This window comes from Budorcas taxicolor, chromosome 22 (assembly GCF_023091745.1).
Source record: "Budorcas taxicolor isolate Tak-1 chromosome 22, Takin1.1, whole genome shotgun sequence".
Classification (NCBI taxonomy): Eukaryota; Metazoa; Chordata; class Mammalia; order Artiodactyla; family Bovidae; genus Budorcas; species Budorcas taxicolor.
In genome coordinates, this window is record NC_068931.1 from 22,032,607 (window position 1) to 22,048,594 (window position 15,988).

General features: G+C 42.4%; 1 protein-coding gene across 2 annotated transcripts in view; it reads right to left on the minus strand.

Moving 5' to 3' along the window:
- Nucleotides 1-892: 892 nt before the first annotated feature.
- The window catches only part of GALNT1 (polypeptide N-acetylgalactosaminyltransferase 1), a 67,336-nt gene continuing 52,240 nt past the window's right edge, over nt 893-15,988 (minus strand). For both annotated transcript variants that reach the window (XM_052660345.1, XM_052660346.1), the window contains 3 exons: nt 8,136-8,234; nt 7,522-7,656; nt 893-1,449 (listed from right to left, as the gene is read on the minus strand). In XM_052660345.1, the coding sequence (XP_052516305.1) occupies nt 1,303-1,449; nt 7,522-7,656; nt 8,136-8,234 (381 nt within the window). In that variant the 3' untranslated portion in view covers nt 893-1,302. The remainder of the gene's footprint in view (nt 1,450-7,521; nt 7,657-8,135; nt 8,235-15,988) is intronic.

Consider the following 15,988-nt stretch of genomic DNA (forward strand, 5'->3'; position numbering starts at 1 on the left):
GCAGGCCTAATAATATGGAATAATAGCTGCACTTCTTTGGTTAACTCATTAAAAAATGCCAATTAAACATTTTCAGTCAGATTTTATTAAAAAAAAAAAAAAGCAGCAGATCAACATTACAATTCAAGAACCTAATCTAAATATGCACTTGACAATGAAGCACATCCAAAAATGGAGTGAAAAAACTTTTCCAAAAACCATCAAACGTATCATCTCCAAATACCCAATTATAAATCACTTCTGCAGGCCTTTTGTTGAGTGGAATCATAAACAAAAACAGAAGATTTATTGCTGTGAAAACAAATCTGTAGTACAGTAGTATGAATCTTGGGTGTTAAGTAAGCATAATCAGTTGAATCAAGTTAGGAAGTTGAAACTCTAATAAGAAATTTGTGTGTGTGTGTGAGCAAAGTCTGTAAGCCAGTTGACCCAAGAACAACTGAGATATCTAACTTGTTCACTGAGACCAGACACCACTTTAAATCTCCATTTTTTGAAGGCAATTAAAAATTACAATTCCAACAGCCCACAAACCAAAAAAAAAAAAAAAAACTGTAGAAAGCAATTAAAACTACGTTCAAAGAGCCACTTTTTTCAGCTCAATTTCAGCACCCCAAGGAAAAAAAAACATCCATGACTATCACAGATGAAAACAGAATGAATGTCATTGGAATCAGTTATTTTTCCCCACTGAGGTATAAAATCTATATAGAAATTTGATACTATACTATAACAAATTGTACTTTTCATAGTTCTGTTTTAATTTCCTTTAAACCCTGTTTAATATAGTTTGTTTTTTAACTTGTTGTAAAAATGTTTTCATGATTCTGAATCTGGTTCCAGTTCTTTTTCATTTATTTTTATATCAGTATTTAATATACTGGCTACCAGTTCTAATCAGAAAAAAAATCTTAGACATCTCTTCATTATGACAGCACATTCAGTGGAAGTCACTGATGTGCAAGCAAACCATAAAAGGTGCAGCTCCCTGGAAAGCGCAGTTCGTAGATTGTTTCAGTCTGAGTATTCTTTACGATGATTCTTGATGAGCAACTCTTTCAACCTTGTAAACATCAGTGTGCACAGTCTCGCTACTACGTAGTTGCACGTCCTGGGACAGGAAGGCTGGTTCACAGCTAGTGGAAGCGAGGGCAGTCTATAAAGTTTTAATGGCTGATAAACCTTACATCCTGCAGAAGGAAAGCACTTTTCCTTTTTTTGCTACTTAAGAATGTGGCAGAAATGTATGCTGAGGTAGCCCAGTCAGTCCTTACGTTTTCCTTTTTTTGTGTAAATTTGGTCTCAGAATATTTCTGGAAGGGTGACGTTTCGAAGAAGCCACTGCTGGGATCGGCTTCCATTGCAGTCTCTGATGCTGGGCACCTGGCTGTCCTCGTCTGTGGCTTTATCCAGGCACTGGTTACTGTTCACATGCTGCAGGGTCAATTTCTGAAAGAGACAGGAAACAAGTCTTAATGTGAACGTGGAAAACAGAAACCAAAGCACCTCCACAGTCATATTTTTGTGATTATGAAGTTCCTCTGTAGAAAAGTATTTTGTTTTGCAATATAAAATACAGAGTATTTAAGACACTGGAGGAATGTATCTATGTAAAGACAGCAACGCTGGGGGGAGGCATGGGGACTACAGAGGATTATGCTAGAGCTGCGATCAGATGACCTTAATTCTAAGTCCCAATTCTGCCGTAAGCTCTGCAATACTGTGGGAAAATCCCTTTTTGTGCTTTGATTTCCTAAAACAACAACAAAAAAGATCTTATTAGTGATTCCCAATTTAGGATCCTCAGCCTATTTTCCAAAAGGTATTTCAAAACTGCTTCATTTTCCCACAACAAGGCCGTTCAAATTAACTCCGATTCCAAACTTTAAGTTCTTGGAAACTCAGGTCTTTCTGAAGACTAAACTCACAAGGTTTATAAGACAGTCCTTAGTAAGTGGCTGACAGATGTGGCCACGTGTCTTCCTCTCTACTTGTTTGCATTCCAGACCTGATGCTGTCATGTTGATTTTTAGGAAAACTAAAAAAAAATAAAAAAGGACAGATGGGCATTAAGAGACACATACTGACCATACTCATGAATATGATACCAAGCCCTGGTCAGGTGAAGAACTCCAAAGCAACTATGTAGGTAAGCTAATTACTTTACAATATTGTGGTGGTTTTTGCCATACATTGACATGAATCAGCCATGGTATACATGTGTCCCCCGTCCCGAACCCCCCTCCCCGCACCAGCCCTGAGTGCCCTCCAGCTTTGAGTGCCCTCAGTTTCATGCAATCGAACCTGGACTGGTCATCTATTTATTTCACATATGGTAATAGACATGTTTCAGTGCTATTCTTTCAAATCATCCCACCCTTGCCTTCTCCCACAGAGTCCAGAACTCTGTTCCATGTATCTGCGTCTCTCTTGCTGTCTTGCATATAGGCTGTCATCACTACCATCTTTCTAAATTCCATATACTTGTGCGTTAATATACTGTATTGGTGTTTTCCTTACAAGGCCTCTTTTGTACCTATTTGAACTTCAAACAAAGCAAAACCTGGTGACTGTCTACAACGCAGCTATCTTAGCTTTCAGTCATTTCTTCTTCTGCGTTGTGACCCCAGCGGAAGTTGACAAAGGGGAGCGCACATTCACAGACGTCACAGTTTACTATCCACACCGACTTCAGGATTAGACACTTAATCCTTAGAGATGCTTCAGAAAGATGTGCAAGAGTCAGCGTGGCTGTGGCTGGTTTTACTTTTATGCACATGCCGTGTAGTTTATGGGTTGAGGGGCTGGGCTCTGCAGTTAAGACGTTTCTGGAGTGAACCCCAGATTTTTCACATACCAACGACATGCCCTGAAGCAAAACCCTCTCTGAGCCCCAGGTTCCTTATCGATGAAATGGGGAGACATACTTCTCGAGGCGTGAGGAAACATTAAGACAGTGTGCAGAGAGCACGGCCAGCTCAGTCACTCGCTGTCGGAACGTTCCACAGCGTCCTGAGCAGCTGCAGACGGTCTGGCAGCCCCGAGAGCCGAAGGTCCCCACACATACCACTGCTGCCAAGGCCTTCGGTCGTGTGTAGGACGAAAACAGAGCACTTTAAAAAGAACCCCTCAAACATTCCACAGGCCCTTCAAAGCTTCTCTGGGTGGCCACCTTCATCGGGCCCATTGTCAGTATTATAAAGTAAAAAAACGCATTATTTCACTTATTTAGAATCATTAAAATAAGCTTGTTAACAAAGAGGTTATTGATCCATGCTGCTGGGTATTTACTCAAAATTGATAGAATCCCCCTAATTTCAGGGGGCTGCCACTCCCTTCAGGAGACCTGGCTGCTGGTAAGAAGCCCTGTTCAAGACACAGCTGTCTGGCTGCTGACCACAGGACAGAGTTCTGGGACTCGTGACCGTGTGGGGACTGTGGCCACTGTACGCAGCAGAGGTTCTGCCAGCACTGACCAGCATCTGCACAGAAAAGGGGTTATGAACGCAGTGGACTGACTGTAACCTCTGAAAGGAGGATAAAGCTATAGTTATCACTGCATAAAAAGTTTGCTGCTCCCTGCCTTTCAATGTAACTGTGATAAAATCTACATTTTCATTCCAGAAAGGACAGGTACAAGCAGTCAAAGCAAAAGAGCCAAGTATCATAAACTCTGCAATATGTAATATAAACAAGACTTAAAAGATGTAAGAATATACACATGTAAAGAGATAGTACGGTATCGTGCAAAGAATCCTTGTTCAAGAATCCCAGGTCTGTCTGAGATCCGGTAGCACTGTTTACCTGCTCGGTGACCCTGGGCAATTAATTTCTATTCTGGGCTTCAATATTTACATGTATTAAACAAGGTCCTGAATTTTATTTCTAGGATTCCTTTGAAATCTAAGATTTCACAACTTTAGGTTTAAATGATACACTACTGACGTAAATGTTATTTTTCCAGATTGCTATTTTCAGCTGGAGGCAGCAGAACTCTGACGGGCCGTCCAGAGCTCCCTGTGCAGTAAGCCAAGCTGTGAGACCCCCGCTGCAGCCTAACTCCTCCTCTGCCCAGTTCTGCCATCTCCCTTTCCACAGGTGTTGATCTAAAGGGTGCTCCCTAATAAACATCCTGAACGCTAAGCTTGACCTCAGAGTGGAGCCTGCCTCCGAGAAAACCCAGCCTGCTTGCAAAACGCTCCAGGGCTTTTAAAACTTTACACTCGTAACTGGTTCTTTCAAAGTATTGTAAATCATCTCAAGTGCCTTAATTTCTAATCAAACATTTGCTTTTTGAAAAACTGTTGTGGTAGACTGTATAGGTTATACACAGTCTGCCAAAAGCCATTCCCACCCTCTGCCTCCCAGCTACATCATATCATAAAGACTGGAAAAGCAAATGCCTGCTTTCCCAGCCTCCCGCACAGCTGGTGGATCACTCTGAGAAGAAGTTCTGGCCCATGAGACCTAGCAGAGACTGCTGTGGAGGATCCAGGAAAAGCTTTGGCTTTCCTGATAAAGAGGAATTCAAGGAGCAGCGTACCCGTCGTCTTTTCTTCTTGCCTTGAGGTGGGAGTGACACCTTCTAGTGGCCACAAGAAAATGGCCGAGAATATCGCTGCAATGTTACCCCTGACAGCACTGTGTCACTGAATCCACACCAGAAGCCACTTACCTCCAGACTTAAGGGAAAAAACCCACTATTTGTTCATGCTACTATAAATAGGTTTCTGTTACCTATTTAAATATACTGTCATTTTTCAATAAATATATACAATTGGGAGGCTTTTAAAAATATTTTGGTTTCATAATGACTGTGGGGTGCCGCTGATATTCACTGTCTGGAGTCAGAGATGCCATATATCCTTTAGTACCTGGGGCATTTACACCCAACGGGCAGCAGCATGCACCATGGAAAACTCCAGAACAGAATATTCAGTCCATTTCCACAGTCATACTAACTGAGCTACTGCACGCATACATACATATACGTGTGTGTGTGTGTGTATATATATACATAAACTGTAGTTTGATACTGTGAAGGGAGACCCAGGAATTATAAAACATGGTCTCTATCCTCTAGGCTCCAACTAATAGAGAAAAAGACTGGCAGACAAATATTAAGCTTGGTGCAAAAGTAACTGCAGTTGCATTCTTGAACTCTATTTGTTATTAGAATACAATCTTTTTAAAGCGCATTTCTTGTTCTGTTTGCTAATGGCTTATTACTTGCTGTGTATTTTATATTATTCTAGAATAGGGTGATGATATTCGACAACAAACAGATTCAGGGGATTTTCTTAATCAAGTTCAAAATGGATTGTAAAATAGCACAGACAACTTGCAACATCAACAAGGCATTTGGCCCAGTAACTGCTAATGAATATACAGTGTAGTGATGGTTCAAGAAGTTTTGCAAAGCAGACAACAGCCCTAAAGGTGAGTGCAGTGGCCAGCCATCAGAAGTTGATGACACCAATTGAGAGGATCATCGAAGCTGATCCTCTTAACTACATGAGAAGTTGCTTCATTTGGCATTTGAAGCAAAGTGGCAAAGTGAAAAAGCTCAATAAGGGGTGCCTTCATGAGCTGACCGCAAATCAAAAAAAGTTATTTTGAAGTGTCCTTTTCTCTCATTCTATGCAACAATGACAAATCATTTTTCGATCAGATTGGGAAGTGCATTGAAAAGTGTATTTTATATGACAATAGGAGATGACCAGCTCAGTGGCTGCATCGAGAAAAAACTCCAAAGCACTCCCCAAAGCCAAACCTGCACCAAAAAAAGGTTATGGTCACTGTTTGGTGGTCTGCTGCTGGTCTGATCCACTACAGCTTTCTGAACCCTGGCAAAACCATTACCTCTGGGAAGTATGCTCAGCCCATGATGAGATGCACTGAAAACTGCAACACCTGCAGCCAGTATTGGTCAACAGAAAGCGCCCAATTCTCCATGACAATGCCCGACCACACGTTACACAGCTAAGGCCTCAAAAGCTGAATGAATTCGGCTACCAAGTTTTGCCTCATCCGCCATATTTATCTGACCTCTCGCCAACTGACTACCACTTCTTCAAGCATCTCGACAACTTTTTGCAGGGAAAACACTTCCATAACCAGTAGGAGGCAGAAAATGCTTTCCAAGAGTTTGTTGAATCCTGAAGCATGGATTTTTATGCTACAATAAACTTATTTCTCATTGGCAAAAATGTGTTGATTGTAATGGTTTCTGTTTTGATTAATAAACGTGTTTGAACCAAGTTGTAATGATTTAAAATTCGTGGTCTGAAACCGCAATTAATTTTTCACCAACCTAATAACTACAGAGAAGCACAAAATCACAGGGGTCAGAAACAATTATACTTAAGACAAAGAGAGCTGATTTCTGGCTGAGGGTGATGTCAGCTCTGGGCCCTCCAGAACAGGCGGGACCTGTCAGGCACAGGGAATAGTGTGACCCTAAATGTAAAGCAGGAAGAACTGGATATGCTCGGGGAATAGCTGGTCGAAGATGACAGTAGACCAGGATTCGTATGTGACACAGTGTAAGCAGAAAAAAGAGCCAAAGTCAAACCTTGGTTTGGATCTCATTTAAGGGGTGGGGTGAAGCAGCAGAGTGAAGCAAGCCGAAGAGAGAAAGCTGTTTGAAGAAACTGAACAGGAGTGCATCTATAGGCAACAGGAAGAGGATTTTGAAAACATATCTGCTTAGCAGTCGTAAATGCTATAGAGAAGTTAAGCACAAGAGATGTGAGAGCTCTGGCTTTGTATCCAGGAGCTGTTTCTGCAGTGTCAGGCCAAGGCAGGAGCCAGGGTTGAAGACCCAGAGGCCTGAGTGTCAGCCACTCACTCGCCGTCATACAACACAAGAGAAGAGTAGGATGGTATGCAGAAAATGCAGTAGCAACAAAAGTCTGTCCCAACGTGAAGAGAAGAAAGCCAGTGCTGGACGCAGAGAAAAGCAACCAGAGAAACCCATCCTGAAGATGCCGGTGCCGGCTCCAGAACGGGAGAGCGCAAGCATCAGCTGGGAGGTTAGTCAGGTACGAGGAGAGGAAGGGAGGTTTGCTGGAGAGGCTCTGCGTCCTCTCTGTGAGCACCACACCCGGGCAGTGGGGAGGGGGCGCAGCTCCAGAGGAGAGCAAAGATAAAGTCACTGACAAACAGGAGGAGCCAGAGAATTTCATTAATGAAACCTACATGTTTAATTCAGTAATTTTAAAAGCCTCCTTACTGTTCCACTTCTACCACACTGGACGGCAGAGCTTGAGGACACACAGAGGGGAGACGGTGTAGTAACCCAAGGACCCAGGACTGGAGGCAACACTAATTACTGGACAGATTGCAACATGTGTGTTTTAAGTTAGATTGCGTTTCCTGTCAATTTTGGGAGTATAAGAACAATTTGATTTATAGTATGCAGGCTCTATAAGAATTCATTCTTCTAGGTATAAAGTAGTTTATATAGTATACCCTATGACACACACTTTTATTCCTATTTTCAACTGGAATATAACTTACCACCGGGTCATACTCCCAAAGCTGGTTGCCTTTTAGGTGGTGGCATTTGAGCATTGTGACTGGGCCATTAAGTTTGGAGACATCCAAGCAAAGGTCATCTGTTCTAATTTCTTTGTTGGCAGTGTAAGAGAAAACCTGATAAACAAAAACGCACATGTAAGTTTTAACAGCAAAGTAAGTTAGTGTTTTATGTACCCAAGGATCTGGCAGGGAAAAAAACAAGTATTGAAAATAAATGCTTTTTGAACTTTTATTAGTATAATAGAGAACAAATGACTCAGAAAAGCCATCACTATTTTTGCAGAGGAGAAGAAAAAATGACCTTAAGTTCTCTGTATACACTGAGTTTATTGTCAAGGGTTGTCATCTGTTTGACTAAAAAGGGCAAAATAAATCTCATGTACAATAATGTAAATATAGTTCTCACAAAGGGCCGTTTACAAATGTTTCATTTTAAAAACAGTCATTAGATTGAAGGCTCCATTCTTCTAAAGGTCTTTATTATTTGCTCTTTAGAAGTAGGAAAATGTTTCCTGAATGATATCATGAGACAAAAAGGGAAGATTAAAACAAAGCCAAAAAGTATCCCTTTAAAGCTTTACTGAAATACTCACCTGATTACCTCCCATACCGTGACAGTTAAAAATTCCAACTTTTTCATTCTCTTTTCTAGCCATGTTATCTAGACACTGATTTGTTTCCACATTTCGTATCTAGGGGAAAATGATTAATGAAAACACCACGAGTTAGAGAGGTTCACTAGACAGACACGTACAGATCTACACACACATTAAAACTGATTCAAACTTCCCACTAAATCCTTAATTCCTGAGGCAAGGTCTATGAGTTGGGAGCGGGGGAACATCAATGGCCTAGGATTCTGTGGTCTAAAAAGCTCTTAACTATTTATATGATAATTTTTGTGTTTCAAGGAGAAATCCTTTAAGTTCTTATTTCTTTCTTTTATCCCAAGCTGTTCTTCTGGAATTTGTATTTAACTCAGTAAGCTCCACTTTGCCTAATTATTTTAAAGCAACCGAACAACTCCCTGTGGACACTGTTTGCCACCATGATAAGGGGGCAGTGCTTTTGTTACCTACTTTGATGACTTCTTAGGAGATTTAAGGTGGGTATTTTCTAAGCAAAGAACCAAGAACTTGGCTTGACTGGGAAGCCTACACATACGGCAGTGCAAACACCACTCTTCTGTTAGACATTTGTCTATTACTGTAAAAAGCTGAATCAGTCATCAGAATTAGGAAGAATAGTTTAAGCACTGTTCCTTGATATTTGTTTCTCTCTGAACCACTGTAGTTTAAAAGCATATGGCAAATTAACAGACATTTGTAAAGTCCCAAACCTGCTCTCACGCGTTAGCAGGTAAGCCAGAAGAGAAGTGCGGGACAAACTGCATGCTATGCAGATGGAAAGTTGTGTGTGATGGGTAACAGGCCAGTAAAGCTAAAACCGCAAATAACTCATTTACTTCCATAAACGTGTGCTGCCTACGTATTACTCTGCTCTTTTAATAAGGCACTGACAAGTCCAGATGCATTTTTTTTCATATAAAGATACAATAGAGATAAAATAGTCTAAGTATGAATAACTATTATTCCCAGAGGGTCAGAGTAAGAACTGGGGCTTTGGCCTAAGAGAGGGGCCTCAGTTTAAGTCCAAATGATCCAGACCCTCTGAGGACAGTTTCCTAAGAGTGACTAGGCAGCTCTATGCTGAGGCTGGGTGAGACAGGGCATCCTTGTACCTACTCTGGAGTCCAGCACAGAGTGGACTCAGAAATAGTAATAATCTGTACTGCTGCCTTATCACCAGTCACCTCCATTTGGCGATTCCATCAAAACCTCAAATTCAGTTCAAGCAAATGCAGGATTTTCCAAGTCTTTAATGCTAACATTGCTTTACCTGAACATTCTGACATAACCCTGCCACCCCTGACTCTGAGGAGACTCCTGGGTATAACATATCACATCAGTCTCCAGGAATTCTTTTACTGCATAATACACCATCTTTTTATCCATTATTTTAAAGCAGAAACCTATTACCTCATAAGTAGATTTTATAAAAGGTTTCATACTTAGATACAAATATGCATGAAAGACATCTTTCTGCACCTCAGTGGGCAGTCAATTAATACTTGATCATAGCTCTCTTACGTGACAAAAAATTTAGTTCCAATTTTGACAAGATGAGCCTTTATCTCATATATCCATATAAATTATTTCGTTATACTGTTGAAAAAGTTACCAATCCCCAGTCCTACATTTTCTTCAGTTTTTTTCTTCCAAATATAGACACAGAGGTCTCTGAAGACAGGTGGTAAACGTCACAGAAATGATGAGGGAAGAACCAACATCACTGTCAGCTTCTCCCTCTCACATGAGAAGATTTTCTGGTTACTTACCTTTTACCAAACTGAATATGAATCACAATTTAAAAAGTACAATTCTCAAGTGTAACTGGACTTCCTATCACTCTGTAACTATCTTATATCAACTTTAGCAATTCTGTTACCGTAACTGATGTTGCTAACAATTACAGCAAATAAAGCACACTTACTCTGCACTAGGCATTGTTCTATGAGTTTTACCTGTGACCTTATACTATTGTATCCATTTCTAAGAACAATTCTGGATTGTTTTCTGACATAAGAGGTCTGGGCCTCCATCCCTTGAGGATACTACTAACAACTAGATGTGAGAAGTAGAGTTCTCCAAGGACTGGAAACATGGCTTCCCAACACCTGTCTTGGTGGCAATGAACGCTGATCAGCAGGAAGTGGCCCCACTAAGATGGGTGGTCAGGGACTGAGTGGTCAGTTCTCTGCTGGGGCTTGATGGCACTGCTCAACAAAAGTGCAGGGGAAGCCTCGCACACTCAATGAGAAAGCACTTCTGTAGAAGGGCAGCTGTGATGCTCGGTCCCTGGGCAGAGGGGATTCTGTCTGGCTTAACATGTAAGTGACATCTCTGAGCTGCTCTCCAGGCAGTTTTTCCATATGCTAATTGCTAGAGAAGACACTTTCCAGGGAATATCCTCTTCCTTTGTAGGAATACATTTGGGCTACCTCACCTATGGAGTGTGTGAGATGATTTTTTGAGGACATGAAAAACCAGGATGACTAAGGGTGAGTTTTGGGAACAGTTCTATCCTTTATGATGTCAAGAGGCAGTAGATCATTTAATAGGCTGGTTTGGTGGGATTTAATTTTGGAGCCTTTGGAAGAAGAAAAAATTAGGGACAAACATTTTTAAAGAAGTGTTGGATTCAGTTCAGTTTAGTCGCTCAGTCGTGTCCGACTCTTTGCAACCCCATGCATCGCAGCACACCAGGCCTCCCTGTCCATCACCACCTCCCAGAGTTCACTCAGACTCACGTCCATCAAGTCAGTGATGCCATCCAGCCATCTCATCCTCGGTCGTCCCCTTCTCCTCCTGCCCCCAATCCCTCCCAGCATCAGAGTCTTTTCCAATGAGTTAACTCTTCGCATGAGGTGACCAAAGTACTGGAGTTTCAGCTTTAGCATCATTCTTTCCAAAGAAATCCCAGGGTTGATCTCCTTCAGAATGGACTGGTTGGGTCTCCGTGCAGTCCAAGGGACTCTCAAAAGTCTTCTCCACCACCACAGTTCAAAAGCATCAATTCTTCGGCGCTCAGCTTTCTTCACAGTCCAACTCTCACATCCATACACGACCACAGGAAAAACCATAGCCTTGACTAGATGGACCTTAGTCGGCAAAGTAATGTCTCTGCTTTTGAAAATACTATCTAAGTTGGTCATAACTTTCCTTCCCAGGAGTAAGCGTCTTTTAATTTCATGGCTGCAGTCACCATCTGCAGTGATTTGGGAGCCCAAAAAATTAAAGTCTGACACTGTTTCTACTGTTTCCCCATCTATTTCCCATGAAGTGATGGGACCAGATGCCGTGATCTTCGTTTTCTGAATGTTGAGCTTTAAGCCAACTTTTTCGCTCTCCTCTTTCACTTTCATCAAGAGGCTTTTTAGCTCCTCTTCACTTTCTGCCATAAGGGTGGTGTCATCTGCATATCTGAGGTTATTGATATTTCTCCCGGCAATCTTAATTCCAACTTGTGTTTCTTCCAGTCCAGCGTTTCTCAGGATGTACTCTGCATATAAGTTAAATAAGCAGGGTGACAATATACAGCCTTGACGTACTCCCTTTCCTATTTGGAACCAGTCTGTTGTTCCATGCCCAGTTCTAACTGTTGCTTCCTAACCTGCATACAGATTTCTCAAGAGGCAGGTCAGGTGGTCTGGTATTCCCATCTCTTTCAGAATTTTCCACAGTTTATTGTGATCCACACAGTCAAAGGCTTTGTCATAGTCAATGAAGCAGAAATAGATGTTTTTCTGGAACTCTCCTGCTTTTTCCATGATCCAGCAGATGTTGACAATTTGATCTCTGGTTCCTCTGCCTTTTCTAAAACCAGCTTGAACATCAGGGAGTTCACAGTTCACGTATTCCTGAAGCCTGGCTTGGGGAATTTTGAGCATTACTTTACTAGCATGTGAGATGAGTGCAATTGTGCGGTAGTTCGAGCATTCTTTGGCATTGCCTTTCTTTGGGATTGGAATGAAAACTGACCTTTTCCAGTCCTGTGGCCACTGCTGAGTTTTCCAAATTTGCTGGCATATTGAGTGCAGCACTTTCACAGCATCATCTTTCAGGATTTGAAACAGCTCAACTGGAATGCCATCACCTCCACTAGCTTTGTTCATAGTGATGTTTTCTAAGGCCCACTTGACTTCACTTTCCAAGATGTCTGGCTCTAGAAGAGTGATCACACCATCGTGATTATCTGGGTCGTGAAGATCTTTTTTGTATAGTTCTTCCATGTATTCTTGCCACTTCTTCTTAATATCTTCTGCTTCTGTTAGGTCCAGACCATTTCTGTCCTTTATCGAGCCCATCTTTGCATGAAATGTTCCCTTGGTATCTCTAATTTTCTTGAAGAGATCTCTAGTCTTTCCCATTCTGTTGTTTTCCTCTATTTCTTTGCATTGATGGCTGAAGAAGGCTTTCTTATCTCTTCTTGCTATTCTTTGGAACTCTGCATTCAGATGCTTATATCTTTCCTTTTCTCCTTTGCTTTTCGTCTCTCTTCTTTTCACAGCTATTTGTAAGGCCTCTCCAGACAGCCATTTTGCTTTTTTGCATTTCTTTTCCACGGGGATGGTCTTGATCCCTGTCTCCTGTACAATGTCACGAACCTCATTCCATAGTTCATCAGGCACTCTATCTATCAGATCTAGGCCCTTAAATCTATTTCTCACTTCCACTGTATAATCGTAAGGGATTTGATTTAGGTCACGATGTTCAAAACTGTAATTCTATACACAGCCTTAAGGCTATGTAACCAGTCACCTGCTTTCCAGCGAACTATGGAAGGTAGAAATGGTGGTGATATATACTTATTTCAATGTTCATACTGGAATAGAAATAAGTACCAGACTTGTTTACTCAAAATTTGACACTTAAAATCATAATGATATCTGAAGTATGCGGTCAGGGGCAATGGACACACTTTCAAGGTTTCTGGAGGCAGATGGGTAGGCATGAGAGCTTAGGGTTGGGGGACGTGCAGGGCTGGGCCTCATTACTAGCCATGTGACCTTGGCAGGTCAGTATTCTAAGACAGTGATTCCCAAAACTACGATTTGCACAACAGTATCTGCCATTAAACAAAGGATTTTGTGATCAAGTATGTTTAGGAAATACTAGATTAACATCCCCAACTCAATGGACATGAGTTTAAGCTCTAGGAGTTGGTGATGGACAGGGAAGCCTGGCATGCTGCAGTCCATTTGGGTCGCAGAGTCAGACAGGACAGTGACTGAGGTGGACTACCAAATTTAAATAGATATGCTTTACTGAACAACTTCTCAAAACCTTTCAATAGACTCTTGGTACGGTGGGGACTGAAAGTACAGAAGAATATAAGATATCAAGAGCAGCAATTCCCAAATATTTTTGGCCATAAAATCCACCTCTCCTCCCCTATCCCTTGCCTTTCTAATGGGCACCTTGAGAGACATCAGATATCAGCAGGAGAAGTTGCTGTAAAATCTCATTTTCTCATCTGTAAGCAAGGTAACAGACACAGACCCAGAAGAAACCGACACCCAGTAGGCCCACAATAGCTACTCATTTTCCTTCCTTAGCTTAGGTGTATACAGCTGTCACTAAAATGTTATTTTCCACCTTACAAGTTGATGATTGTGAATGTGAATGAAACCAGGCAAGAAATCAGAGCCTCAGTTTCTTGGTTTCTGCTGGTCTCCCCCAGAATTCTGGCACCTCATTAGCGGGGACAGTGTAAGTAATTAAAGGTATTTTAGGATTTACTACTAAGGAATCTAGACTTACTTTTTCACTCTCTCCCGTGAGAGTCGTGAGTAACACTGGTTAGACATGAGAAAGAGTATGACTGCCAGTGGTTATGAGCACAAGCTCTCACGCCAGACCGCTTGTGTTCAAACCCTCTCTCTTCCATTTTGTGGCTGCACCTGAGCCATGCTGATTAAACCACTTCTCTGTGCCTTAACTGACTCGTAAAGTGGGGGATAATAGCATATGTATCTCAAAGTGTTGGGAAAATGAGTTAATATTCATAAAGCATCAGACTGGTGCTTGACATGAAGTTCAAGCTCAGAAAATTTTAGGGTGCAAAAGCAAATGGTCAGTCCTTAACACTGCTTAAACTGTAAAAGATTGGATTATTTGCTTTCTGTGGCTATTGTTTGGACAGTTCAACTCCTGCATTAACAATGATTAGATATCACTGTGAAACACATTTATTCAGTTTCAGGTCCTACCAGAGCTATAATTACAGAGTGGGATTTCATGAACCCAGACACACTAAATGTACACCTTCTGATTTCTTTCTGCTCTAAAATCCTTGCCTTCAAGTTTCCTTGGGCCCTTATAAGATGACAAGTGATCCTTGAGCTAAGTTCTAGTCTCTGGGGAAGGAAAGCTCACACAGGAGGAGCTATGATCACAAGCACAAGCTCCCTGCTGCACTGTGGTGGGTGCTTATAAACAACCCCAGTCCCCACACCAGCACTTCACACCAGCGTGGCCTGGTATGAAGGGCATAAGTGCTTAAAACCAGCTGTTACTAAGGCAATAACAAGCAGGACAGAGAGGATAAAATCTGTTCTTTATACACAAAGCCAGCTGGCAAGAGGCAGGTAAAGGGCAAGCCTGCCTTGGCAATCAGCTACTGTGGGTTAGACAAGTGGCTCTTTGTAATACGCCTATATTCTGACCTAGCTAACAATGCCTAAGTGTTGTCCAAAATTGGGTCGGTTCAAAGAAAGAAAGAAAAAAAAAGCTCCTCAACCTTTATTCTAAAGATGCTGTGCTAAGTCCCTTCAGTCATGTCTGACTCTTTGCCACCTTATGGACTGAAGCCTGCCAGGTTCCTCTGTCCATGGGATTCTCTGGGCAAGAATACTGGAGTGGGCTGCCATGCCCTCCTCCAGGGGGGTCTTCCCCACCCAGGGATGGAACCAGCGTCTCTTACATCTCCTGCATTGGTGGGTGGGTTCTTTACCACTAGTGCCACCTGGGAAGCCCCATTTAAAGATAAGCAACTGCTCTCAGCCTAGCCATGGCCTCGCCCACGCTGGGCCCTCGTTGACTGGAATGAGGCTACAGCAGAGGGCGCAGGTGCTCACTAAGGAGGCAAGGAACTCCGCATACCCCTCGTGTGTTTGAGGTGACTTCCTTAAATCACAACCAAGTTCAGAGGCAGGGAGCTCACTTCAGCCCTGAAGCAGCCTCAGTAACTACCAAGGACGGACACGGGCATCCATGCTTGCCCTGGCTCTGGAGATGCTGTGACCAGGCGGCTCCTCACCACCCTGCAGCTCCCCCTGTGATCTATTTGCTCCACCATATCCTATTAATCCTTTTCTATTTTATGTCTTCCCCTCTTTACCCAAATCCCCATCACCAACAATCCCCCTTCACTCTCAGCCCACAATCTTGTGTTCAGCTGAAGAATCAAGTCACCAGACAGCTTCCTCTCACGTCCACCTCAAAGTTCCAGCTTCCAGCCCTCAACCCACACTTCACCTGACTTGGGCCCACTCCTCTTCCTTCCTTCCTGGTGCAGTGGAGGACTGCCTTCTCGCCCCACCACCTCCCAACTTGTGCATCAGAACTTACCACGACCCCCCTCCATGGGACTCCAGCCATCAGTGGCTCTTTTCTAGCATCTTCAAATTTTCTCCTTTGTATCACTGCCATCAGCACCATTTCATCTTAGTAAAAATAAATAGAGAAACCCTTCTTTAACCCCATTTACCCCTCCGGCTACCACTCACTTCTCTGTTCACCTTTACAGCACAATTTCTTGTCCATGCTTCTCATCTCTACTTGTTCCCCTAATCTCCTATGAAGCCATCAGAGACCCTGTCCCT